At 41.9% G+C, this 26,174-nt stretch overlaps 1 protein-coding gene across 6 annotated transcripts in view; it reads right to left on the bottom strand.

The window, feature by feature from the left end:
- LOC121882010 (neurexin-3b-like) overlaps positions 1-26,174 on the bottom strand; it is a 392,732-nt gene that overhangs the window by 139,462 nt on the left and 227,096 nt on the right. For all 6 annotated transcript variants that reach the window (XM_042389887.1, XM_042389889.1, XM_042389888.1 and 3 more), the window contains one exon: positions 24,912-25,031. In XM_042389887.1, the coding sequence (XP_042245821.1) occupies positions 24,912-25,031 (120 nt within the window). The remainder of the gene's footprint in view (positions 1-24,911; positions 25,032-26,174) is intronic.

The following is a 26,174-nucleotide window of genomic DNA, read 5'->3' on the forward strand; positions in this document are numbered from 1 at the left end:
TTAAGGTTGCTACAAAAACAGATATACGCATAGTAATATTAGTATTGCATCTAAATATATACCATAAAATTAAATTCTCAGTGGTATTTAAATGCACAGATTCCAGGTGATGATGAGAAAAAAAGTACAAACCACAGTGCACCTATGCAAATTCAAGCCAACTGCCAAGATATATGTTCTGACATCTCCGGGGAGCATGTGTAGCCTAATTTGCAACACGGTGAGGTGACACATGGATGTGAGTGGGGAGGAGAGCCGTTGTGGCCCGTGGCACAGCTACCTCCCCCTCCTTCTCTCTCTCAGTCTCTCCCTCCGTTTCTGTCTCTCGTGATCTCTTCTCAAGCTCCTTCCCCCCCTGTCCTCCCTTCCCCTTTAACTTTTCTTTGCCCTTTCTCTGCCCCCTCAACTCCCCCCACCCGCCCCCCCCCCCCCCCTTCCTTGTTTCCTGTCTTGCCTCCTTCTATGAGCAGAGGCAGGGGATTCTGTTTATGATGTTTATGATGATGATGTGCTCTTGAAGTGTGCTGTGCATGACCAAACGATGAACCAACAGCTCCACTACGGTTCTCTGCCATATGGTTTACTTTCCTACATTCATTAATGTAGGTGACTGACATTTTGTACTGATGTAATAAATTCTAACTCGCATAACTCGCAACCTTGAAAAACAGTAAAAAATAAAATAAAAATAAAACCACCAGTAATATGCTGCTTTTGGCTCCTACCCAATGTTAGTAATTGCATCAAAAATAACATCAAATAACATCTTTTAAATAGGAAACAAACATCAAAAATAATTCTTACTGAGGCTGGTTGTTTCAAAATATCCTTTGACTCCCTTTCAGCTATTTGATGTAATTTACCACATTTGATACACTTGGAATTTGAGCTTTTTTCTCCTTTTTAACATGGCCTAAAAGCACAGACTTGAAATGAAGACAAAGCTGCCTTCTGAACAACCTACATAGCATCTCCCACCTCTCTTCCAGTTTTTATCTCGTTCCAAATATGGCTTGGAGAGAGCAGCATTCATCACTTGCCAGTGGCACGTCCTAATGAAGCCGTCGTTTGTCCTCCTAATGGCACCTGGGCTCCATCTGTCATTGGCAAGCCAAGGCAGCGACACGCGGCATTCACCTTGCCAGCTCTCATTTGCTGACAGAGAGGGGATCACGTCCAACCTTACCCTGTGTGTGTCTCTTTTTGCATGCTGTGAAATCCCTGTAACAACACTACTGTGCAACATGGCCTCTTGCACCCGGCCTGCGCGTGGCACAGCTGAGTGTTTTTTTTGGCCAAGAGAAAGCGTGCCACTTCCTCCACGCCACAGTTCCCCCAACGTGGCTCGGACAGGGAGTGTGACATATGTCTGTGTTGTCAGGAATGTGGGGTGGGTGTGCGTCTTTGCAGCTCGACAGCTGGAGCTGGGCTCAGCAGCCTCTCTTAGGGGAGCACTTCATGGCTCTTGCGTCTACTACACTGCCATGGCCTGAAGGCTGGTTTGGTAACAGTTAACCTTGGATTTATCTAGCCCGCTGCATAGCTGACAAGCACAGAAACACACACACACAGTCACACAAACGGGCGCATACAGTACATGTACACACTGAGACTGAAACGGCATGAAAAACACGTCAAAGCCCAAACGTACAGTTTTCACACCCTTACAGAGAAACATGCATGCAAACATACTTCAAAGGAACTCACTCCTCACCATATTATGCACAAATGCTTCATGCATACATGCAGGACATGTACACACGTTACATACATATGATATATTCTAACCACAGTGAAGGTTGTCAATCATCACTTTTTAGGTGTGGAGTATTTACCAACTGAGCTTCTGAGTCATCCAAAACTTAATACTTAAGTATTTTTAGAGTAAAAATCCTCTTTCCCATTCATTCCTCCAGTTTACCATCACTTACCCAGGCTTATTCGTGTGCCTTCATGCCAAGGATGGGGGGGGGGATCCATTACATTACTTTATGATGCTACATCTGTTTAGCCATCCCTGCAAATTAAAGCACCTCCAAGCAGGCTCATCGCTCAGCACACTCAATTAAAATGACTCTGGCTTGTGCACAGATATGCTTCCTAGCCTACCTTTTTTTTTTTTTGCTTTTACTCTGCTGTTGGGATGCAGCAAAAAAAATGGACTGAGATGAAGTAAAATAGATAAGCGTGGAGAAGAGGGCATTTGTCACACAAGTTAGTAAATTACTGCTCTATTATTATTTGCTTGATTGCTGTACGTGCACTGGACCCTGGAGAGCGCGGATGCGTAACAGCGGCCAGGCATGTGAATGCTTTATATGTATGCGCTCATATATCCCCTGAAAGTATTACATATTTATGCACTGATGTATGTTTGTGGGTGTATCTATGGGTGTACTCCTGTGTATGATCACCTTCAACTCGTTTGCATTAAAGTACTGGTCTGGTGCCATGATGCTGGTGCTGTGGAAAACATGATGCATCAGTATGCATGAGGCTGTATGCAAATCGAAGTTCCGACAGCAAAAGTCATCTGATGTTTTTTTTGTTTTCAAAAGTGAAATCAAAGGTAAAATTGTGATCTGAATTATTTTCCTGTAGGCTTCTTGGATCGCTCACCAGGTGTGCTCATCATCAGCACCACCAAAACCCAAGTGATGTCCAGTAACACCAATGCACATGCACACATCACTATAAATAATGATGATAATGAGCATACCTGGGACATCCGATTGGTCAAAGATCACCTTGCAAAGAGCGGTAGAGGCTGAGCTGTTGGAGGTCTCTCATGGGGCGAGGCACAACTAGTTGCTAAAGATTGTGATGGGTGGAGGAACATTATCAATGTCTTATGCTTTATAGGGGGTGAAGAGCATACGTAAGTAAGTTCTTGGAGCGTCCCATTCACGATATTTTGACTGTAATCGCTTAATTAACTCAGTAAATCTGAACTGGTGTAATTAGTTCCACAAACCTGTCAGCGGATCAAGACTTAGTTATAGCCACTGGACATATCACCGGCTCCCACTGTGGAGCAGGGATATGTAGATAAGAGAGAGGAAGAGAAGCACGGTGAGGTATTTTTAAAGAGGAGGATTGTGTTTGGTTCTAACGTTCAGGGACTCAGGTTGAAATAAGACATGCACCGTAGCCTACATCTCTGCCTCTTTGTCTCGCTTTCTCATCCTCTCTTTCACAGACCTCTACCTTATTGAGGCTGACAATGGACAAGAGCGGCATGGCGAAAAGTAATTATGAGGAAAAACTGCATAGCTTCCCACGCAATCATCTGTGTCAGAGGCCACAGAACGAAACACAGGGCTTGCTTAAATGAGCCTGACAAGCCCAGAGAATATTAATTTTCTCTCCCCTGATTTTATCTCCTTGCACATGTATTATTAAACCCTTTCTCATCAAGGCCACAATATGGAAATGATGAATGGTCGTCCAGATTGGCAATGCGGTTCCTAGAGGTGTGTGTGATACTGAGGAGGGTTGAGCTGGAGGTCAGACAGACACATACACAAAAACACAACAAGAGTACAAAGTCACACACACACAGACATACATACATTCACGCCGCCTCCTAGGTGGCTGGCCCTGCAGGAGATGGCCTGAGCAGTCTGATTGGGGTGCTGACCAAAATTAGATGGTAGACGCCCCTGTGCCCTAACAGTGAATGGCAGGGACACAGCCTGTAATAACCGCCACTTACGGCCCCCCGCACAAACACACAAACGTACACAGAATTGGCTGCGCGTACCAAAGTCCAAAGAAGTCAGAAGTTAGAATTACAGGTTTGCCCTCCTGATTGCAGACCCCTCGGAGTGTGCAAGCTCTGCCTGCTCCCTACAGGTACACACGGACTCATTACACACTGCTCAGACCCAATCAACACAGCTCTGGGTTTGGAGAAGGATCATAGCAGGTGTACTGTGTCTACAGAGGGAAATGTATACTTAAAAATATATACTTAGAAAAAGGCACTCAACTTGCTTTCTAGCTGAAACAGAGAAGTGGAATATGATCTCCACTCCAACCGGAGCATGTTCAGTTTCACACTGATACTGATACTTTTTGTTCTGAAAATACTCTGTAATATTGGCATGATGTAGTGTGCTAGCTGGCAATTTATTTAGCATAAAAATGAACAAGGTAACAAATACCCATTTCTTAAAAGGTTTTATATGAAAGAGGGTTAAATTCAAGGTTGTGAAAGTCAATTTGTGGAGGTGGAATATTAGAGTTATCAATTTTAATGTCATTACCAGAAAGCATGCATGTCCCTCAATGCACATGCATGTAGATGGCAATGATACTGTCTGAAAGCGCACTTTTGCACAACATAGACTATTATTGTGAAGACGTTACAGCATCATAGTTTACAGTAAGCCACTCTGGGACAAATGTATTTTGACTATCAGGATGGCACACTGTGTTAATGTCAAGACAATCCATTGAAATTACGTAAAGCGAAGCGCTGCTACTGTATATATGGCGTGAGATCATAACGTGTTCTGCCAGCATCATTATGCAGGGAAATAGAGATGGCAAATAATGTGTCTCCCCACTTTGAATCTGTCAAATCTCAATGTATTAAACATATCATTTCCCTTCTTATGGCCCCACTCCGACTTGCATCCCCGTGCGATTATCTATCTCAGCTGTCAATCTTCGCCACTGGAGTTCACATGAGCATGTAACATCGCTGGGATGCTGAGCACACATATGCACAAGCAGCCACACACACACAAATGAAGCAGATATGGTTTCACCAGAAAACTACATGATGATAAGAGGCTTCCAGAGCAGCGGCGGACATGAGAGAGAGAAAAAAAAAAAAAGAAAATCGTTTCTTTCATCTGATATCACAACAGATCCCAGCGAGAGAGAATGTGCTGTAGTAGATGTGGGAAGGCTGAAGAGATAGGGGAGGAACATGATGTAGCTAAAATTAATAGCAAGGCAGCCATTTGAAAAGCTTCATTGAGTTTCTCTCAACTGAATCCTTATTGACATCTCAAAAGTAACTTCAGAGTTTAGATTGGAAATGAAAAAAAAAAAAAATATCAGGACCTAGTTTAACATCTTAGAGTTATCATCTCTGTTTCAAAGTACGATACATAGAGAATTCAAAAATGCAATATTCATCATCTGAAAATGTCTCAACCCTCAACTCAGTGCTGACCATTTTCTGTATAACAAGAGTCTGCAGCCGTGCAAGCAGCTCACTGAGGCTGTACCTACGCTGTGTTCATGTCATATTGGAGTTACCGTAATTATGAGTTTCAAACTTATACACTGGAATTTTTCTAAATGCTCCAATATACCTAATGTGGCATTTAATAATACAGAAGTGCCTGAAAATCAAGCAAACGTGGTCACCTCATGTAAGCCAAAATCTGCTGTTCGATGTAATTAAACCCAAATTGAATTGATATAATGTAATGTCCTTAACATGAGAATCCTCCCAATCCTTCCCATACAGTGATGCTGTGAGCTGAGGGCTAATGTCAGTAAGCTAACATGCTCACAATAACAATGCTAACATGCTTATGTTTAGCAGGTATGATGTTTACCAAGTTCATCATCTTAGTTTAGTGTGTTAGCATGCTAGCATGTGCTAATTAGCACTAAACACAAAGTATTGTACAAACTGAAGCTTTGACCTGATGATGGCACTAGGAAAGTTGAGGGATTGCCAAAATAATTACAATTCATTCTTAGGGGACATGGATAGTTGTGGAAATATTTCATTCTGAACCAAAAATGTCTAATAGTGGCGTGTTTTTTATCTGTATCAAATGTTGGTCCAATACATCTAGCAGATGTGGACATATTTCACTGGATAAGTGATTATTTTGGTCTGTTTTTGGTGCTAGATGAAAAATCACTGCACCAGAAGGTGCCCTGGATATCTGTACCAAATTTCTTGGGAATCAATCCAATAGCTTTCAATTTCACTAAAAACCAAAACTGTCAACCTCATGGTGGCTCTAGAAGGAAAGTCAGAGGATCACCAAAGCTGGTTGAGACACTAAAACCAATTTTGGAATTAAATGAATATCTTGAAATGGTGGTTTCACATCACCAGAAGTTTATGTTTGAGTATTACTGCATATCCACAGGGCATTTATTCACTACATATTGTGTAGCGGAAACTGTGCTAGAGTATATGACTGCATTTCCTATTATTAAATAAGCCACATGTATTCACACAACACAGCCCACTTTATGTGACATATTAGTCACTATCAGAGAACAATCTGTTCCACAGCGTTATCTTTCCCCTGGCGTCTTCACAGTCAATAAGCCCCTGGATGAGTCTCAACACTCCAAAGTAACTTTCCACATTTTTACATCATCATTTCAGCAAGTTACAAGTAAAGCGTATCATTGTTTAAACATATTTTCTGAAACCGAACAAAGGGCTAGTTCTGATTGAGAAAAGCAGAGGGCAAAGGGTTCAGAAAGAGTAAAATAATTTTACATTTAAAACTTAATCTCATACAAATCACCATCTAGTTTTATTGCTAAGAAACAAGAATTGAACTTTTACACCCCAACAGTTTCACTGGATCCATTTTTATCTCCATGCACCAATTAACTTTTTAAAATTCATTCTTAGAAAAGCTGCACATCAGTATTTATTTCTGGGTAAAGAGGCCAGGAGTATTCACTAATATAAATTGAACTATCCTGAAGCGAAAGGAGAGACTTAACCTTTGAGTACTGAAATTTAGCAGTAATTCACAGCAGCCCCCTCAACCATTTAATCCTCATACACAGAGATTTACATACCCCACTTGGATGTTCATGCAGACACACATCAAGCCTCTCTCTAGAATACACTGCATAGACGTGCGCACACACACACACACACGCTCGCGCACACACGCACGCACAAACACACAGCCGCCACGTGCTGGGCTAACGTGTCCTGGGGATACAGAACATCCGAAGGATAGCAACACTGCTGAGCCCAAACAAAATCAGCCAGCCCATTAAATGAGGCGTGACTCAGGAATCGTGTGTAATTTCTCTTGATGGTGTCTCAACGTGTTTTAAAGTCATTTATATAACGATGCTGATGATTCACAGAGGAGGCGAGCAGAAATGGAGCAGAAAAAGAGCATATTGACTCTGCTGAGCGTCCCACGAATTATGTCCCTGAATGTACAGTGGGGCAGTTAGCAGAAGGTCAGCATCATGATGTAAGCTCTAGAGGTCAGCACTGTGGCACCAACAAAGTGAAAGAATACAAGTGTTTTCCTTCTATTCAATTAGCTTTACATCAGTGGCACACAGCTGTAAAAAATGTAATTAGAGTACTCACCCTCATGCACTCCGCCCCATCAGTACAGTGCAGTATATAACAACCTGAATCCACCTTCTGTAAAATGTGGAAATAATGACCCACAAATGAAGGCATAAGCAGGGCTTCATGTCTCTGAGCACTTGTGCACATGCTTTTGGGTGCATTTACAAGAAAAGCAAAGCAAGACTCATCTGCTTATGTCAATGCAGAGACACCTTAAGGTGACAGTGGGAGGACAAAATACATTCCACACAGTCTCTGGTGTCTGAAGAAGAGAAGAGAAGAGAAAGTTAACCAAATCAAGAGAGAAAAAAAAAAAAGAGAAAGTTTCCACAATAAAAGACAGAAGTCAGCTGCCAGAGAGGGTAGTTTATGCTGCTTCTCAAGGAGTCTCTGAATACGTGCTGTGAGAAGTCAGGTCGCTTTGCGCAAACGGTATAGGAGATAGATATATAGGAGATAGAGATGAGGAAATCGTTGGAATATTTCAACAGCCAAGGATGTCCTCTGTGATTAGAAAGGCTCGGGTGGCACTATTGCCGGTGGACTCTTGCAGGAAGATACCAAATCATCACTTTTCATGCTATTCACTGGGTGATTTCATTCAAAGTGACTCGCAGTACCATGTTGGAATATAATTTTAGCTATGGTTGCCCCAGTTGGAATCAAATACCTAACCATTAAAAAATGGACGCCAGTCTTTCCAAAGTACTATCCAGAAATCTGACAGAAATCGGAGGATTTTCCGTCAGCCACTTATTGCTGAATTACGCTAACTCGCACAAAAACGTGTCGGATGAAATGAAGGGGAGGCAGAGAGGAGACGAGGAATCCATTAGTTTACAAGGTACAAGGCCAAAATACCTTAGCCGAGGAGGTTATTTTTACAACATTGCAGGGGTGTGTAATTGCAATGCCAATGTTCAGGATTTAGCAGGAACTTAAAACCAAATCTCTCACCACTCTTGGAACTTTAAATGTGGCCTTTTTACGTAACTGTGATAGCAAAGTGTGGCAGTGAGACGAGTTGAGGTTGATTGTTGGCAAAAAAAATAGCTCGTTGTAGAGTGGCCAACTAACACCATAGGAGAGTGGGACATATCTATTCAGCTACATAAATCTGTCTGCAGAGTTTTATTGTGCTCATGCTGGTATATGCTTTAGCATTAAGATCAGACAACCAGCAGATACACTGCAACTATAAAAATGATTTAGAAGGGACAGTCACTTACACTTTGCACTGGATATATAACTCTACCATTTCTTTCCTTTTACCACAGGTGTTCAAACATGTACCAAACAGTGATTTAGCTCACTTATCAAACCATTAATGTTCAATATTTGATGCATTTTAGGTTACTCACACCGCAACGATGACGCCGTTTTTTCATATGATGTCTGACCTCAGCATCTGGTCTGACCTCTTACATATCAGCCTCATTATAAAACCAGCACTGCGTTTTGATTTCTTCCCTCTCTTATTATTTAATGAGTGTAGTCATAGCTAATGGTTGCCATCATCCTCCATCCTCCTTAGAGCCTGTGACTTACTAATCAATACCACTCTGACAAACAGCATTACCCACAACATGCATCACGTTACTAATAGCAAGGAGCTAATAATATACAGGTGATAAAACATTGATTTCCTGCCGCAAATGTATAATTTTAGGTGTGTAGGCGAACAAGAGAACGAATATCCCATATTTACTTTCAATCTCAACAAATTTTCTGTTCATAACTAATGAAAAGAATATGGCACGTGGGTGAAAAAAAAAAAAAAAACTACCTGCAGAGCTGGCCCCGGTAGCATGTGATAATTGGTTACTGTACAGTGACTGCTATAATAAATTGTGATTTAACAGCTACAAAAAGCTTTTTAGACACAACCCCCCCACCCCCCCTTCCCTTCTCAATTATTCCTTCTCAGATTTGGAGGGTGCGAGTGGATGCGGATAGAAGTGGATTTTGAAAAAGCAAGCAAAAAAAAGCTTGAGGGTTTCTCTCTTTGCAAATGATGGAAGGGAAAAAAAAAAAAAAAAAAGTCTCCGGGGGGGAAGCCTAATCACTTTCATTTTGCATCTCTGAAAAATTAGACCAAGTTAAACAGAGCAACGCCACCATGAAGGCGGCAGAAAGTGATGCCTCGCTGACGCTATGATAATGGATGGCTTTCACCTCGAGGTCATTAAATAATTATCTTGTCGTAGGTTTAAGAGCTCATGTTTAAAATAGGATGTTCCATCACGTCGGTCGGTCTACGGCTGTTCATATGGAAAAAGCCTTTGAAAGAATGATTCTCTTAAAATATGTACATTGTGGGATCTGTATGAGTGAACTGAAATTATGCCACGCCAGATCTATTATTCACAAGTTTGTTTGTGTCTAAGACTTTGTAAAATGGGCTGAACAACGTGTTAATTGTTAATAAAATTAGGGTAATGTGTAATTGATCTTTATCTAAAGAATCCATATTTGATCTAATAGCATTATCACTCATATTCAGCTTGGATCTGTAGACCTCCGAGCCATTAAGCGCTAATAAAACTGAGCCTTCCAAGTGTCTGCCTGTCTGCAATCCTTAATAAGCGAGACCAAAAGAAAGAGCTGTGTTTCCAATTTGTGCTGTGAGAAAAGTCTTCCCTTCCATCCTCTTCTTCATTTTCAGTCTCCTGTGCCCTTTCCTGTTTTTTTCCCTCTCACTGGGCTTTACTGGAACAAATCATTAGTAACACATGCTGCTGTTTTTCTCTGGGTGAGCCAGGCTAATTTTGACACAGTCATTACGCCTTCTCTCTCTCTGTCTCCCTTTCCTCTCCCTCACACAGACTTTCTCCCCCTTTAAGACCTGACCTCCCCTTCTTCCCCTCACTACTGCACACAGGGTCATGCAATACATCACTGTAAAAGCTGCCTTTCTCTCAGGGGTGCACTGGGGTGAGGGCTCTGCTGGGCAGGGGTCAGACTAAGGCCACAGACCAATCTCTGTCCAAAGATGGCTAAATCCCAGCCTGATCAGAGGTTTGCTTACCCACCAAGAACCTGCCGAAAACGACAGCGAGGACACACACACTGTTCCTGCCTTCCATGTTCCCAAATTTTTGTTCTCCTTTCTTACTTGATGTCTCGTCTCTTTATGTGTTTTACAATCTTTTTCTCCCTTCTCGCTCCATGTCAGACCAGCGCGGGGCATGCTCGGTGTTGACTGCAGCGCATGGCAGGAGGAGAAAAGAGAGGGAGGGTGGGGAGCAGATGCTTGTGACAGTGTGGGGACAGTAATGAGGGTCCCTGCGACAGAGAAACAATCAGCAAGGCCTGAACACACAGCCCCGCTCGCGCACACACACACACGCAAAAAAACAGTGAGGGAGTAATGGGCTGGCAAAAGCCCGGGGCCAGTCTCACTGACATACACACACACACATTCACCACACACTACACGGTGAATAATGAAGAAGGAAACCACCATCATCACTGTCGACCACTCACGGAGCAGAACAAAACCAGCTAAAAGTATATTACCCGCGCCATTTTAGTAAAATATTCATTTAGAACAAACAAATACCCTGCCTGGCTCAGGTGAATCAGCTCAGTATGCAGTTTTAGCAAAAGGAAGGGGGGGGAAAGGATTTTCTGGCACTCTCAGCCATTCTGTCTCATGCCAGGATGGCACATATGACATCCCAGTGTGTTCCCCAAGCCTGCCTCTAATACGCACGCAAAGCCTTTCAAAAGCATTACCCCTCCGACGGAAGATACTTTTATTGTGGCAGACGCTTCAGTGAGAAGAAGGTTCAATTCACCAAAGCAAGGGCACAGAGGAGGGAAAACAAACGCTACTTGCAGAGTGTGGGGTTCACGTTGCCGCAGAGACATTTCAAGAAGTGGGGCAGGGGAGAGCGTGCATGTTGAAGCGAACAAGGTTTGAAAATAGCCTGGGATAAAACAGAGACAGCACGGCGGCTAATGTGCACACGCACAGGGCGCTGCGAAAATGCACACGACAAGCAAACACGCATAAACAAAGATGCATGCATAAATACATGCACGCCACACGCTTGCTTGCCCAAACAGAATGCAATCAGGGGTCTAAATCAGCAGCATGCTGACAGTTTCAGCCAAAGAAGACTGATTACAATCGATTATGTCACCACAGGAAGTGGTAAGTCTTTATCTGTCTCCCCTTTTACGGCCTATAGATCAATCCGCTGAGCTTGATTTGGTTAAGATAGCTGTCAAGCAGAAGGAAGACTTACAGCAAGGGAGACATTTCTTTAAAAAAAATAATAAATATAAAAGAAATCTGGTCTGCCATGTTGTATCTGATGTGATGCATCACATGTTCACTCTGCATGACCTTTGGAAATTTCTCATTATATTGAGGCTGTGCTTTTTAGCGAACATTTTGAATTTTGACAAAGAGTTCATGTGGTTCAGCTGTTATATATATGACAACTAAGACACACCAAAGCTCTTTAAGATAGTAACTTACCTCGCTTTGTCATGCAGGTAAAAATAAACTGTGCTAAAGACAAAGATAAACTGGGAGCAAGGGTAGGTCCTGAACCTTTTTTTATTTTTAAAAAAGTTGCCAAGACACTAACCAACCCTGAGAGAGCACGCTGGCCCACCACTACCTACTAAAGATAAAGAAGTCTATGTATTTGTGCATGTGTGTGTGTGTGTGTGTAGGTGTGTGTGTTTCAGCTTATAACTTGCATCTGGCATCTCAAGACTGACAGCAGTCTCTTTGCATTACTGTTACAGTTACGGTGATGTATTTGACCCCGGTGTTTATCCTAGCCTCTGCCTCACAGATATGAACAGACAGTGACACAGTTACAGCCCCAAACACAGACTCACAGTCACACAAACACACACACACACACTCACTATTACACATTTTCCTGTTCCCTGCTTGACGCTTGGGGGACAATTTGAAACGGTGGGTCCGTATACGATCAGCCCTCTGCTGTAATTGGGTCCCTTGTCACTGAGCAAATTCATGTCAGCATTGGTCACATGGGATACTAATCTAAATGGCATCAGTGTCCTACTTTGTGTGTATGTGTGTGGGAATGTGTGTTATGGAAAGAAAAAAAGGTGTGGTAAGTTTGAGAAGCAAAGTGAGAGTGTGCATAAGATGGCTGCTTGTGAATTATGCGCAGGGGCTGGCTGTCACTGGGCTACACTGCCACAGAGCTGTATTCCAGCTGTGAATATGACAACTGAACAGACAGTCTGGGTCAGTTTGTTTCTTTTAGTCTCTAAAAAATACATGTAGAGTACTGCCGATGATTGACATATACATACTGTTTTGCTGCTAACACTAAACTGTATGTTTGTCAAAAATGTGAATAATAAACCAGTGTGTTTTTTTGGGGGGAATTTAACTTCTAACTTTCTTGTCATTTCTCTATGCTGTTTTCTAAACTGACTCATACTGCAGTTGTGTATCACAGGCTGTTCAAAGTCCCATATTTTTATATCAAGCTCAGTTTTAGCTTTACTTTTAGACCCACATTCCTCTTTCTATGTAGCAACGGTCATCTCCCGACTGCCACCTATGAGGATATCTTTCCCGATGAACAAGATACGTGAATTTTGAGTAAAAAGGATAAGTACTTACTCCTGTATGTCAGAATGCTGTTATGTGAAATTAATCAACAACCCTTGAGCAAATCAGAGTTACATATTCATCCAGGCCATTGTATAATGAATATAAATGATGACCTTTTGAGAGATGGCTTTTTTCATGTCTTGTTTTGTCTAGTAGGCTGACGACGGGCCACGAGGTGGAAATACTACTGAAATATAAAACTGGTTGGCTGTATTTTTAAAAGGTAATGTCCATATACATTACAGGAAGGATTGCACAAGCTTTGAGGAGACAGCAGAGAGCAAAACGATATTAATCAAACCTTAAATCCATGCTGTGTCATAGTATATACTTTTGCTGAAGGAAACAAATGGATGAATGTATGAGATCTTTAATTTTGTGGATTTAAGGTTAAGATGTATTGTTATATTTCTGGGAATTAACTATTTGGGGGTCAATGGCCAAATTTCCTTCAACACTAGAAACCAGAACTATGATTTTACATGGTGTAACATCCTGCCAACATGAAGAAAAATCTGTATCTGTGATCCATAGTCTATAGCGTTTTAGATTATATGTTGCATATGTTGTTTATTACATGTTGCACCTTTTCTGCACTTCAGACAGCAGTATGCTGATCAAAGTGGTGCCTTGATGGCTCCTATAGAGACAGGTGGAAAATCTGTAGGCTATGGCTGTAAACTCCAAGCGCAAGTTGGTATAATCTACTGTGAAAGTCTGCAAGTACCATCTGTGGGGGGCTAAGTGATGAACTAGCAAGCTGCTGACACAATAATTGCAGGCATCTAGCAGCGAGGCTGAGAAAAAAAAGAATTAAAAAAAAAAAAGGAGTTTGAAGCAAAGTGTTTGAAAGAGACAGGAGGGACAGTGAGAGAGAGAGACAAAGAGAGTAGTAACTAATAATTGATAACTGATAATTATCAGGAGGAAAATATTAAGCACCGAGTATGTGGTGTCTCTCAGCTTTAAACACTGTACGAATACAGTGTTAGGTCAGACATTCAGTATGGGGACACGCGTCATTCCCAGCTTCTGTGTGTGTTCAAAACACCCTCTGTGCATTATTTTCTGATACTCACTCTACTGTCATGTCAAAGTTATTTGTTTATTTTCCAACAAAGAACTTTCTTGAGCAAAGACAGAGCATACACAAGTACTCTTGACAGTAGTCTAACATCTAGCCCTGCCCACATCCATTACTTCACCTGTTTGTGTTGATGACAAGAGGGAACAGGAGGGAACAGTTTTGCTCTTTGTAATCATTCCTCCTGCCACTACTGGCCATTAAAAGATCCTTTTTCAATGCACTTACGATGTAAGTGATGGGGGACAAAATCCACAGTCCTTGTTTTGTGCAAAAATGTATTTATATGAAGCTTATATGAGGCTTCGGCAGTCTGGGTTAGTCAAATCACGTGGATATCTTCCAAATTTGTCCAAAGTCTTATTTTGCATAAAATTCCCTCTTTGTGTTTCCTCAGACAGTGTTTCTCTGTTGAGCTGCGGTGGAAGGATAGTAACTAAGAGAGAGAGAATTTGGCACAGCTTAAGAATCACATTAGTGTCAGATAAACTTTTTAGGATTGTGGCTTTTGTCCCCCTTCGCTTATACTGTAAGCACATTAGGAAGGGATCCCTTAATGGCCAGTATGAAGAGGAGGAATGATTACAGCAAGCAAAACCTATTTCAATGTTCATTTGGGCAACTGAATATTGTTTTAAGACTAGAAAACATACTTTTTTCACCTCAGAAACACAGCAAAAGCATTTATAAATCAAAAAGACGCTGAGAAACTAACTCATGCCTTCATCTCAAGCCAGCTAGACTACTGTAATGCACTTTTTACCGGCTTCTCGAAAAAAGCCACTGAGAGACTTCAGCTCATCCAAAACTCTGCAGCTCAGCTATTAAGCAGAACCAAGACAAAAAGACCACATTAGTCCAGTTTTAGCTGCTCTGCACTGGCTTCCTGTAACATTTAGAATTGACTTTAAGGTCCTTCTCCTTATATACAAAGCCCTAAACGGGCAAGGACCAAACTATATCGCTAAATCCCTTGTTAGCTATTTGCCCTCAAGAACACTGCGATCATCTGCTGCTGGTTCATTAGAGGAGGTTCCCAGCAAAAGCTGAAAGAAGAACGGTGACGCAGCCTTTGTCAATCACACCCCCCAAACTATGGAACACACTGCCAATAGATATCAGGGAAGTCAGCTCACTAGATACTTTCAAAAGAAAGCTTAAAACCTATCTCTTTACCCAAGCATTTAAATAGCTTTGCACTCTCTGCTGCACTTTCAAAATGTTATATTTTAATTCATTTTATACATTCTATGCTTTAACTTGTTCTTATCATATTTTATTCCTTGATTATTATGCATTCTATGTATTTTACACTTTATCAAGTGGGTTTTACTTTTAATTTTATTTTCCATCTTATGTTATGGGTTTTTTTTCCACATGCTTTTGTTCTTTTATGTCCTTGGCACATAATTTTTCCTGTAAAGCACTTTGAGCTGCAATTTCTTGTGTGAAAGGCGCTATACAAATAAAGTTATTATTATTATTATTATTGTTATTATTATGTGAACCTATCCTTTAACAGTCAAATTATTTCTATGCCATTCATGTGTACAGGGAGCAAGCAAGGAGTCAACCACTTCAGAAAGTCTCTAATGCATTCCAACTGCTGTCAATTGGCTTGGCCAGTTCTATTAATATGCCCACGGTTCCAATTAATGACTCACTATGCATTTAAATGGAAAATAGACTACACTTACATAGTGTTCTTCTACTTAGCTGTCAAAGAACTTTACAATTAACCTCTCATTTGCCTATTTCAGTTAACAGAGATAACACTTTTTCTGCTGAATTCAACAGATGTGGATTTTTTTTGTTTTAACTAGGTGAAGTTAAGGTATGTATATCTTTGAATTAATCCTCTACTGGGAGGGGGGGGGGGGGGGGTTATATATGATCCTACAAATGCAGTAATGAAATAAACCATCTAGACAAATGAGTAAAAAGTTGTGCTGAATTTACCATTTCATTTACATATTTAACCCTATTTGTATCAAGGCAACACATTTATCAGCGATTCAGTAGATTACCGTTGTAGCGATGCACTAGATTAGTAGCAGATTACATACAGCACTTCTACTTTCCATTGGAATGAATCAAAGCTTTCTTTGTCATTAAAACAACAGGACATGTGACCCTTAAATGGTCACAGGTTGAAGTCAAGCCCCCTGGAAGTGTGCCAGGCTTTAAAGCCAATCTGGCATAGTAGCCAAACCGTGTAATTTTCACTATGTTCAACAGAGGCCCAAAATACTGTTTTCCCACACATAATCATGGGAAGAGGAGTGGCTGTAAAACGGTGGAAACATTTTTTTGAGTGTCACAACCCCCGCAAAATCATTTTATCCCCATTCAAGTTAGCGGAGAGCTAAACTGGAAATTAGCCGGCTTGGCTGGCGAAAGTCTCTGGTGCACACCCTATATTATCCCTAGCACCCGAAGAGCGTACGCACCAAAGATGCAGTATGCATTCATCCAGGTAATTTCTTTACAGTAAGCTTCATTCGCCATTTAGCAACTTTCACAGGAATGAACGGAGCCCCGCCTCTGACGCTGTATTCAGTTTTCTTAATACATCCAAGGTCCTTCTCTGTACACCAGGGGGAGGGCAAACTTCCTGCTCTCTTTGGAAATAAAAATGTCAGAGGTAATTGCCTTTAAAATGCTTTCACTTGATGAAAACCATCAGCTTCATCTGATGGACACCGCAGATGTCTTGGTCAACTCCTCACGGGAGCGCATTCCCACCGTATGAATGCCCTTCAGACGCACCGCGGGGTTTTTCTGCTGAGAGCCTCTTAATGGTTAAAATTAATGGCTGTAAGCTATCAAAGAGTGCAATTTCACCTTTTTTTTCTCTCCGAGGGCCGAATCACTTCATCCCACGGACTGACCTCACTATGGCAACTGAACTCAATGAATGACAGGACCACCCTGTGGGTAAACCTATACCTTCTAATTCTGACACCACATGCTAGCAATTACCTGAAAAAGAACAGAGTGACCCATGTAAAAGCCTGTGTGTAAGTTACGAGTGTTAAAAGGTGTCTCACAGTAGACATCAGACATACAGCCTTTTATCAAGCCTACCCGAGATTGGCACTTGTTAAAACGTAGGCAGACACATGGTTAGATCGACTTCTGATTTGAGATGAACACAAACAGGTGCAGGTGGATCCGGTGCTCCTTGTTTCTGATGAAGTACCCCCTCCTGCAAGTGCTGTACAGAGGAGAGCTTTATTCTTTGTAGTCTGCTTTGAGTGGTTTAGCTCCCTACCAGCGATGACTACCTATCAGCCTCGCTGCTGAGAGACAAAAGAGAGAAAAGAAGGAGAGAAGGGGAGTGCAAAAAGAACAATAGACCGATAGAATGAGACCAACTCATCTCACCTTCCTTTTTCGCAGAAAAGTGAGGGGGGCAGGGTTATTGCATGTATTGTATGTACTCGCTGGTGCAATTGAGTACAGAGTGGGAATGCTGTCTGCCAATGACGTATTACTTGTATTTGTGTGGCCTTTCGAAACCATCCACCACACCGCACAAATACCGCGACTCAGAGCAGCCATGAGAGAGGCTGATGAGAAGCCGCCTATTGATTCCTTCCATTGTTCAGACCAGGTAAGCAAATACGACATGAAAAGTGACCGTGTGTGGTCACATAAAATCCACCAGCAATTTGTACACAATGGCTCGCGAGAGAGAAATACTCCAGTGTAGAAGCAAGCCTGCCTACCTTGACAAAAGCACAAGCTACAAAGAGAAAAAAAAAAGACACTCATCCTACCATACGAAGGTCAGCCACACACACATACACACACACACACACACATACACACAAGCCTGAATAGCGGAGCCAATTAAATGAATATCATAAGCCAATGCTGCAAGAACATTGCCTGCGGGCTATACACTTTATGTGGAATAAAGATTTGAATCAACCAAGCTTTTACAGCTATTTTGCAGTAAAAACAATAAAATATACCCCAAAAAAAACAATGATATTTGAATGACAAAGAATAGATTAAAACACTGTCTTGACAATGAGAAGTTTTACATACAGCAATACAAGATGGTGCAGGAGAATGGGTTAAAAAGATTATTTGATCTTCTTTGGAAAAATACTAGAGGAAAAAAAAGTAAGGGGCAAGGAAGATGATGAAAGAGACACGTATAGAAGAAAGTCTGGAGCAAAAAGAAATATCACAGCTGCAAAAGAAAACATGTGTGCGAGCCGCACTTACTCAAGACATGTTGCTGCCCAAAACCCTGAAATTCAGGCGAGGCGTTCGTGGTATTGATTGGGTGATTTGTATGTGTTGCCGGCGCTCCTGAAATGTGTCTAGGAACATGTGTTGATGGATGTGTCTGTGGCTGGGCTCTCAGTCTGTGAGGGCCAGGGTTGGTGCTGGGAACGCTCTGACAGCCTCAAGGTTACCCGCCTGGCACCAAAACAGATGGATGCCCCTCATCGTAACTGTCTGTAATGTGTTCAACTCAATCATTCCCTCCCTCTCTCTCCCTCACAACATCTCTCTTGTTTGCTCACGGAGGCAGTTTGCTGAAAGTCTGAGAGGAGTTGTACTGTATGTTGCCGCAGACAGCAGTCAAAGTCATGATTTTATTTATCACACCAAGAGAACTTTCACATGGGTGCAACCCCTGGGTGCAAAAACTATGATATAAGGTTGTTGACTATTATGTGCTTGGTCCTTTTCTGTGTCAAAGGAGTGGCTCAACATTGTAAGAAATACATTTGATTTCTTTGTGAGAACAATATGTAAAAAATTGATATCAATCTCATGCCTGCGTTAAGTACAGTGCTGGAGTCATGGATGTTTAGCCTAGCTTAGCTTAAAGGCTAGGGGCAAGCCACCAGACTCTTTTGAAAGTGAAAAAAATACACCCTCCAAAAGCTTAGTAATTAACACATTGTATTTTATTGGTTCAATCTTAATAGAAAATCAAATGTAAAACAACAATTTGTGGTTTTATATGGAGTTGCATGCTGGAGCCATTCCCAACCAACCAGTGTTTAAGCTAAGCTAGGCTAAACATGTTCTGACTCCAACACCATACTTCACTCACAGACATGAGATTGATATTGATCTTCTTACTCTCAGACAGTATGCATATTCACCAAAATGTCGAACTTATTACTTTAAAGCAGAATTAATTACTTTTTTTGGCTACTTGGGGGCAGCTGAATACACAGCATTGACATTTTATCACCATATAAATTTGTTATGGCTAACGTGTTAGCAAACAGTTGCTTGTTTACTCATCCAAAAGATACAGAGCAGCATTAGCATTCATTTGGAGTCATGTGTTTCTGAAATTTAAGTCCAATATTCATTCTACTTTTAGCTCTTTTACTGTAGCTTGCTAAAGTAGTCAATAATTTTGTCTGTCTGCTGTTTTGTGTTGGGTAGGTAGGTGTACAGGGGGTTTATATGATAGATAGATAGATGTACTTTATTGATCCCAAATTGGGAAATTCTTGTGTTACAGCAGCAGGTTATCCAGGCATTGCACAGGACAAAGGCACTATATGGGATGTCAGAGCTTTGTTGCTGAAAATAGCTGTTTGCTGCAGCTGGAAAAAAGGTCAATGGGAGCAGAGTTGTGGACACAAAACTAAAGCAATTACCTAAAACAAGCTAAAAGGCTCTGTAGAGCTGCAGATAATTCTCTGCTGGTTTATTACATTTAGTCATTTGATCAATTGTTTATATAATATACAGTATTGAACAGTGGTGCTCCAAGTCAACTACCAAAAACAGAATCCTGCAAGAAGACTAATGTCTCAGAGACACAGCAATATTTTTGCCTATGAAAATAAAAATAAATGGTCCAAAAAAATGGAGAAGTACACATTTCACCATCACGCCCATTTATTGACACTCATGAGGAGTAACATCTCCCACTCTTCTCCTCCATCTTTTTTACCCGTTTTATATTCTCTTTCTTCTGGCCCTGGGGCATTTAGGCTCCACAGCACAGCATATATCCAATTATACCGCGGCTCTGAGCACGGCGGTGACACATCGATTGACACAAGCGACATCCAGTCTTATCACAGTTACATGATGCAGTGCTGGGCAAGCATCATTAGCCTGATCAGCCAATAGCAGCGCAGCTTGTTAGACCCCCCCCCCCCCCAAGGGCTGGGCATGCAGCCCTGGTTCTAATACAGATATCATAAGACAAGCAAGAGGAGTGATAAAATGATGGAGAGAGGAGGAGAGATTTTAAACCTTCGAGGGACAACTTTATGTTTCTGCGGTCTCGTCTATGTATGTGTTTAGGGCAATTCCACTGGGCTGATATTGGGCAGTTACATTTTTCCTTAAGCACTCTTCTCCTCCACAACAACAAGAGCAGTTTCCTCAATCATCCAAAACATGTTCCTGTGTGACAGTACTGCAGGCAACCGTCAAATCGTTCAGCTGCTGTTTAGAGTTAGTGTTTAAACCCCCCTGATCATATGATCCCTTAGTCATGGGCATTTCCAGGGCTAGCTACTGTATGTCACAACATTATTTAATAAAAAAAGAGTGAGATCATTTCAAAGTGTGCTTTTGGGATAGGTTGTGCCCTGAGGACAAATCATTCTCTGTGGAACTCTTTTGGCCCATTTCTGATCTACCTGTGGTATTTATAGGCAGATGTTCTCATATTTCTATGCTCTACTTATAAGCCCTCTTTAGCCAAAAGGTACTTTCACATACTGTATGAAAACTTTCTATAAGCGTTTGCAAGAAAAAAGCATTAGAAGAAAAACATTTCTCGTTCATTTCTCCCTGTTTACTGCTCCCCTTTTCAGATTAATCTTAATGCCGGTTGCCTTCATTGGTTGAAAAGTTGTCCATGTATTATGATCTAAAGTTGCCACCAATACATCTGTGCCCAGCTGAACCTATGCCAAGCTCCATGGTTCCCATGGTGTGCTTTATAGCCAACTAACCCCTGCTCAACACCTGTTGTCCAGTGACAGCCAGCTAGAGCTACTTAATCCCATTTACAGAGACAGCAGGTTAAATTATTCAGGTCTCTGATGAAAACTCCTACAGTATGCATGAAGGGGGTCTATAGATACCCACTTATATCTACCAGCAGAGTGTGTGTGTGTGTATGTTTTCTTATTTGCTTATTTATTCAAAAACCTTCACTCATCACTGACGTCATGTCAAACTGAATAACGCCTTTGTGCGGACGCCTTTTTTCGCCTCTGGATTTGATACTGTCGAGCAGGCACATTCAATACAGGGAAAATGCTGTTATTATTGTTGATTTTCTACTCTGTAGAACATTGCGGACCAGAAGAAACGCAGCTTGTTCCTCAACTCCCATCTCCTTTGTCCTTTTCTTTATCCTCCTCTTCTCGCTCCTCTCCCCAATGAGCGGAAGAGAAATGACTACAAGGCGAATGCCATGATTATTTTCTTTTAAATAGTGAAGGAAGCAATGCCGCTGCTGTGTTTTCATTTATGTAAGCAGTTAGCCAGATATGGTTACAGCCCTCTGAGCACGCCTTGAAAAGTAAATTAAGGACATTGGGTTAAGCAGGAGCAGAGTGTTGGTTGGGATCATCGCACTGACAGAGAAATCCATCGTTAAATCTATCTAAGCAATTACTGATGTCAGCATCGTACTGACAAACAGTTTTCTGGTGCCGGTCGTCAGCCTCACTCTCCCTTCTCCACTCTCTCTTTCTGTTTGTTTACCATGTTCCTGACTGTGGAACAATGCAGCGACCTTTGCAGAGATAATTCTATTACATAAGTTGAGTAATTGCTCTGGATGTGGAAGAGGAGTGTCCGCCGCTCTTCTTGCTTGGCCCACAGCTCCCATGTCCTTGGATTTAAATGAAACTCTGCAGTATTCATAGAACCTGACAAGGAGAGGTCCACACTAAAAAAAAAAATAAAAAAATAAAAAAAACAGAGAGAGAGAGGAGAAGAAAGGGAGAGAAGAGGAAGAAAAGAGGGGGATGGATATGAGACGACAGGGAGACGAAGATGAGCATGACAAAAGCAGTGAGCCAGAACCAAGCAGGATGAAAATGCTATAAAAAGAGTCAACCCCCCTCTTTTTTTTTTAAGCAGTGCCGGGCATGGCATGTACCTCAAGATTGTCCAAGTGGCTTTGAGAATGGCCTTTATGGTGCACAGAACCCTGCAAATTTCCTATGTGTGTCTTGTTCCCATGGTAAAGGTGTGCAGTCACAAAGTGCAAGCTGCAGGGGTACACAGGAATAAATGGAAGGAGCGTAGATGGCTCCTGCCTTTTTTCCTCTTCTCTGCCACCTAGAGCCCTGTCGGCTACAATGGTGAAGTGCACGGAGGGCACGGAGGCTTGACGCTAACAATCCACACAGATGAAACTGAAAGACGCTTTACTGGCAGAAATGTTCACTTTACTTTGTTCAAGTTTCTTCATTTGGACAATGGATTGAGACGGCGTCAGAGAAGCAGACAATTACTGATATTTGCTGCCAGCTATCAGAGAGGGAGACTGAGAGAAACAGAGGGAGAAGCTCCACTCCAACATTGTTAATTAGAAACTCTCTCACAGCGCTGTGCTCACTGAATAAAAGGCAGTCACACGTTCGCACAGAGAGCACACATGCAAGCAAAAGGCAAAGAGACGATGTTCATTTTTATCAAGCTACTTCAATCGAACAATAAAATTGTTGGCAATAAGATTGTATTGTACGACATTGGATTTTGCATTGTTTAGGAGATCGCATATTATTTTCTCTCTATGATCCATAACTATAGAAATTGGATGGGCTGTGAGTTTGTAAGGGGGTAATAGATAAAGAGAGAGAAGCAAGTACAAGAGGCAAAGCAGTAGAGGAAAATAACAGGAAAGCTGATTTCATGCTCGGGGGATTGCATCTCATTTACTCCCAGCATGGAGGGATAGTGTGCGGTCCTGCTTATGGATTTACTGCCACCTGGTGGTGACTGACTGCACTACAGAGCTCTTGAAACCTCACAGTACACAGACTGTCATCAAGAGTCAACACCAGCAGAGTGGGTCACTCAAAGAGAAGCAAACTAGACCTCTTACCTCGGGCACACGGTGTCATGTGGACCTGTGTGTGCACTTTTCTGAAATGTAAACTCCAGCGAAGCATTCCCAAACCAAACTGCCTGTGTGCCTGACTTGTGCTCTTTATCCTTTTTCATTCTCTGTTTATTATTTACTTTCTTGCTTCAAGCACAGGATATAAAAATAAATTGCTTGAAAGAAAGGAACCACAAGAAAAAAGAAAGAAAGAAAATGAACTGCAAAACTCCCATTAAGGGCGATACCGCTCAGTTAAGAATGCTATTATACGCTTCGACAGTCCAGTCAATATTAGTGAACATCTATCTCCAAAGCCAGCAACAGGAGAGCTAAGACTTCAACCTGCAATGTCATGAAGATGTAAAATAAGTTACTATCCGAGCCTTGTGTTTCAAGAAGAAATATGTCTGTGTCGATATGAAATCAATGAAACTCCTCTCCAAGTCATCCCAGGCAGCCCTGCAAGGTGAATTAATGAGGGCTTCTCATCACTAATTAATACATAAACACACAGCTCCCATCACCAATGGAGAACTGGAGTCGATTACCTGCCCTGTGCACAAAGGTTGCGTCAGATGATCTTTTACAGAGGAAGAAAAAGAAGAGTGAGTGAGGAGGAAAAGCAAAAAAAAAGAAAAAAAAAGAAAGAAGAATATTTGAGAGATATGAAGTCATTCACAGCGGCCGGGTCTAACATCAGAAAGGTCTGGATGATTAGGGGATGCCAGTGCTCACAGAGAGCAGCTCTCCTAACAGCCTCCACTACCTCATTAGTCTGGCCCAGCAGCAGTATGCCCCTACTATTAACCGCTAAATGAAAGACCGCCAACCGTGATTACTGAGGGGAAGTCCCCTGTCGTCATGGGGATAAGAGAGCCCTACACACACACGCACGCGCGCGCGCACACGCACACATTCACACTTCGACTTCTGCGATATCTATTCGAACGGCGTTTGTGAAAAGGAGATTGAGGCAGAAGTGGATATTTTACACATCATCAGTCACAGCCGTTCACTCTGAAGCCCCCCCCCCCCAAAAAAAACGTGAAAGCTCAGGACATCAAGCATACCTGTTACAACAAATTGCCTGCATTGCAGCAAAAAAACACCCTCAACAATTGCCAGCGTCTCCGTTGCTTCGTTTAAAGATCACACGAGGCTTTCAGCAGCACTTTCATGCAGCAAATCTGACAAAGGCTTAATAAGCATCTGAGGGAAACATCTTTGGAGTCCTTGAGTCAAGGATACGGTACTCACGTTTGCAGAAATGTTGTTATGGCTCCATAGGTGCATCCATTTATGTGCACGAATATGTATGTAAGTATGTAAGTGTGCATGTTTGTAGTTTTTTTAAGTGTGAAATTACTGCATGTTACCAGAATTATATGCCTTTTTTCTTGCATTTACTGTACATACATAGATACAGATGGTTATGTGATGTAAGTGTAATATATACCGTTGTGTGTGCCTGGTGTTGACTGATTGCATGTGTGTTAAAGGAGCACTCCAACAATTTAGTATTGCACTTACTACCATAATGATGACTTGCAAAAGAAAAAAAAAAGATATCCTGACATTTACCTTCCTAGTATCTCCAAAAACACTGTATCAAATTCCATGTACCCAGTTTGTTTCTGTTAAAAATGTGTACCTACCAATTTGAAGCCAATATTTATTTTCTCAGACTTGACAAAACTACCTCCAGAGCCACAGAAGACTACTAGTCAATTGACTTTGCCTTGTAAAATTGATGGAGTACCCCTTTAAAGCACATAAGGGACATGTACAGGTAAATCTTTAGCACAGCAGTACTCACGGTCGTTGCAGTGAGTCCCCGAATAAGACGTCATAGAGCAGTCGCAAGTGAAGTTCTCCCACTGCTGGATACACACGCCCATGTTGGCGCACGAGTCCTCCTGGCAGGTCGTACTCGGGCCTAGAAAAAGGGGAGGGAGTGGGAGAGAAAGAAAGAGATACCACAGGTGCACAGTCAAGCAACATTAGGAGCTACTGCTGAGCCTTAACAATGCAGGACCCATGCAGAAGAAATGCACTCTAAAAGAAGATAGATAGATAGTGTGTTTGCCTTGAAGAAACAAGGAGCAAACAGTGTCATCACAGGAGGCCTGACCTGGACCACAACACACTTAAAACAGTCTAGGGAATCCTGTTTCATGCTGGGTAAAGCTGCAATCGCACTGTCAAGCTGAAAGCATAGGCGCCAGGTTTTCACAGGATCAACGGCACGCTTCTCAAGCAGTGGGAGCATCAGCATAGTCTGACTTAATTAGTGTAAAAACCGCTGTATAGGATGCTAGTTTGAGCATGTGCAGTGCTCTCTAATCTGCATTTAAGACATGCTGCCGCCTATGAGTTGGAACCCAGCTGGGCTAACGTGACGTCTTGTGATGACACCGTCGACATCCCTTCATTTCCTTCTTTTTTTTTTACGAGTCTGTGCAGGTGGACATGCATGCAGTTTTTATCATTCCAACAGGTAGTTTTTAAAAAGTTTTATCCGAGTAAAACTTAGAACGCTGCATTCCCTCTGTGGACAAGCAAGACGAGACAGCGTGGGGGAAAAAAACAACAACAAAAAAAACAACCTTTCAACAAATGACTCACGGATAAAAAACCCCATTAAACAATACCCATCAAAATGGTATAAAAGTAACCCTGGTGATTTTCTTTCCAGAGATCTCTTTCACTGTGAGAATACACGGTGAACACTAGACACACTAGACAGACAGAATTCATGAAGAGCAAGAGGAGAAAAGAAACATAAAGAGCACTTGAGAACACGTAGTGCATATCCTTGTGTATGCACTTCAGTCAGACAGAGTTGAGGAGGGTATTCAAAGTCAAACTGGATGTGTGTTTGCTATTCCTCTACACCACACATAGCTCTTACTTTTGAATACTTATACTGAGAGGGAATGCAGATAAGGACAAGCGCACAGCATAGATAACGAGATAAACAATCCCCCCCATCGGAGTCTAGTCAGACACGGGGGAAAAAACCTTGACAAAACCCCTCCTGATAACCACATAGGAAACAAACAAAAGTAAATAAAGTAAA

Source organism: Thunnus maccoyii, chromosome 17, assembly GCF_910596095.1.
Source record: "Thunnus maccoyii chromosome 17, fThuMac1.1, whole genome shotgun sequence".
NCBI lineage: Eukaryota > Metazoa > Chordata > Actinopteri > Scombriformes > Scombridae > Thunnus > Thunnus maccoyii.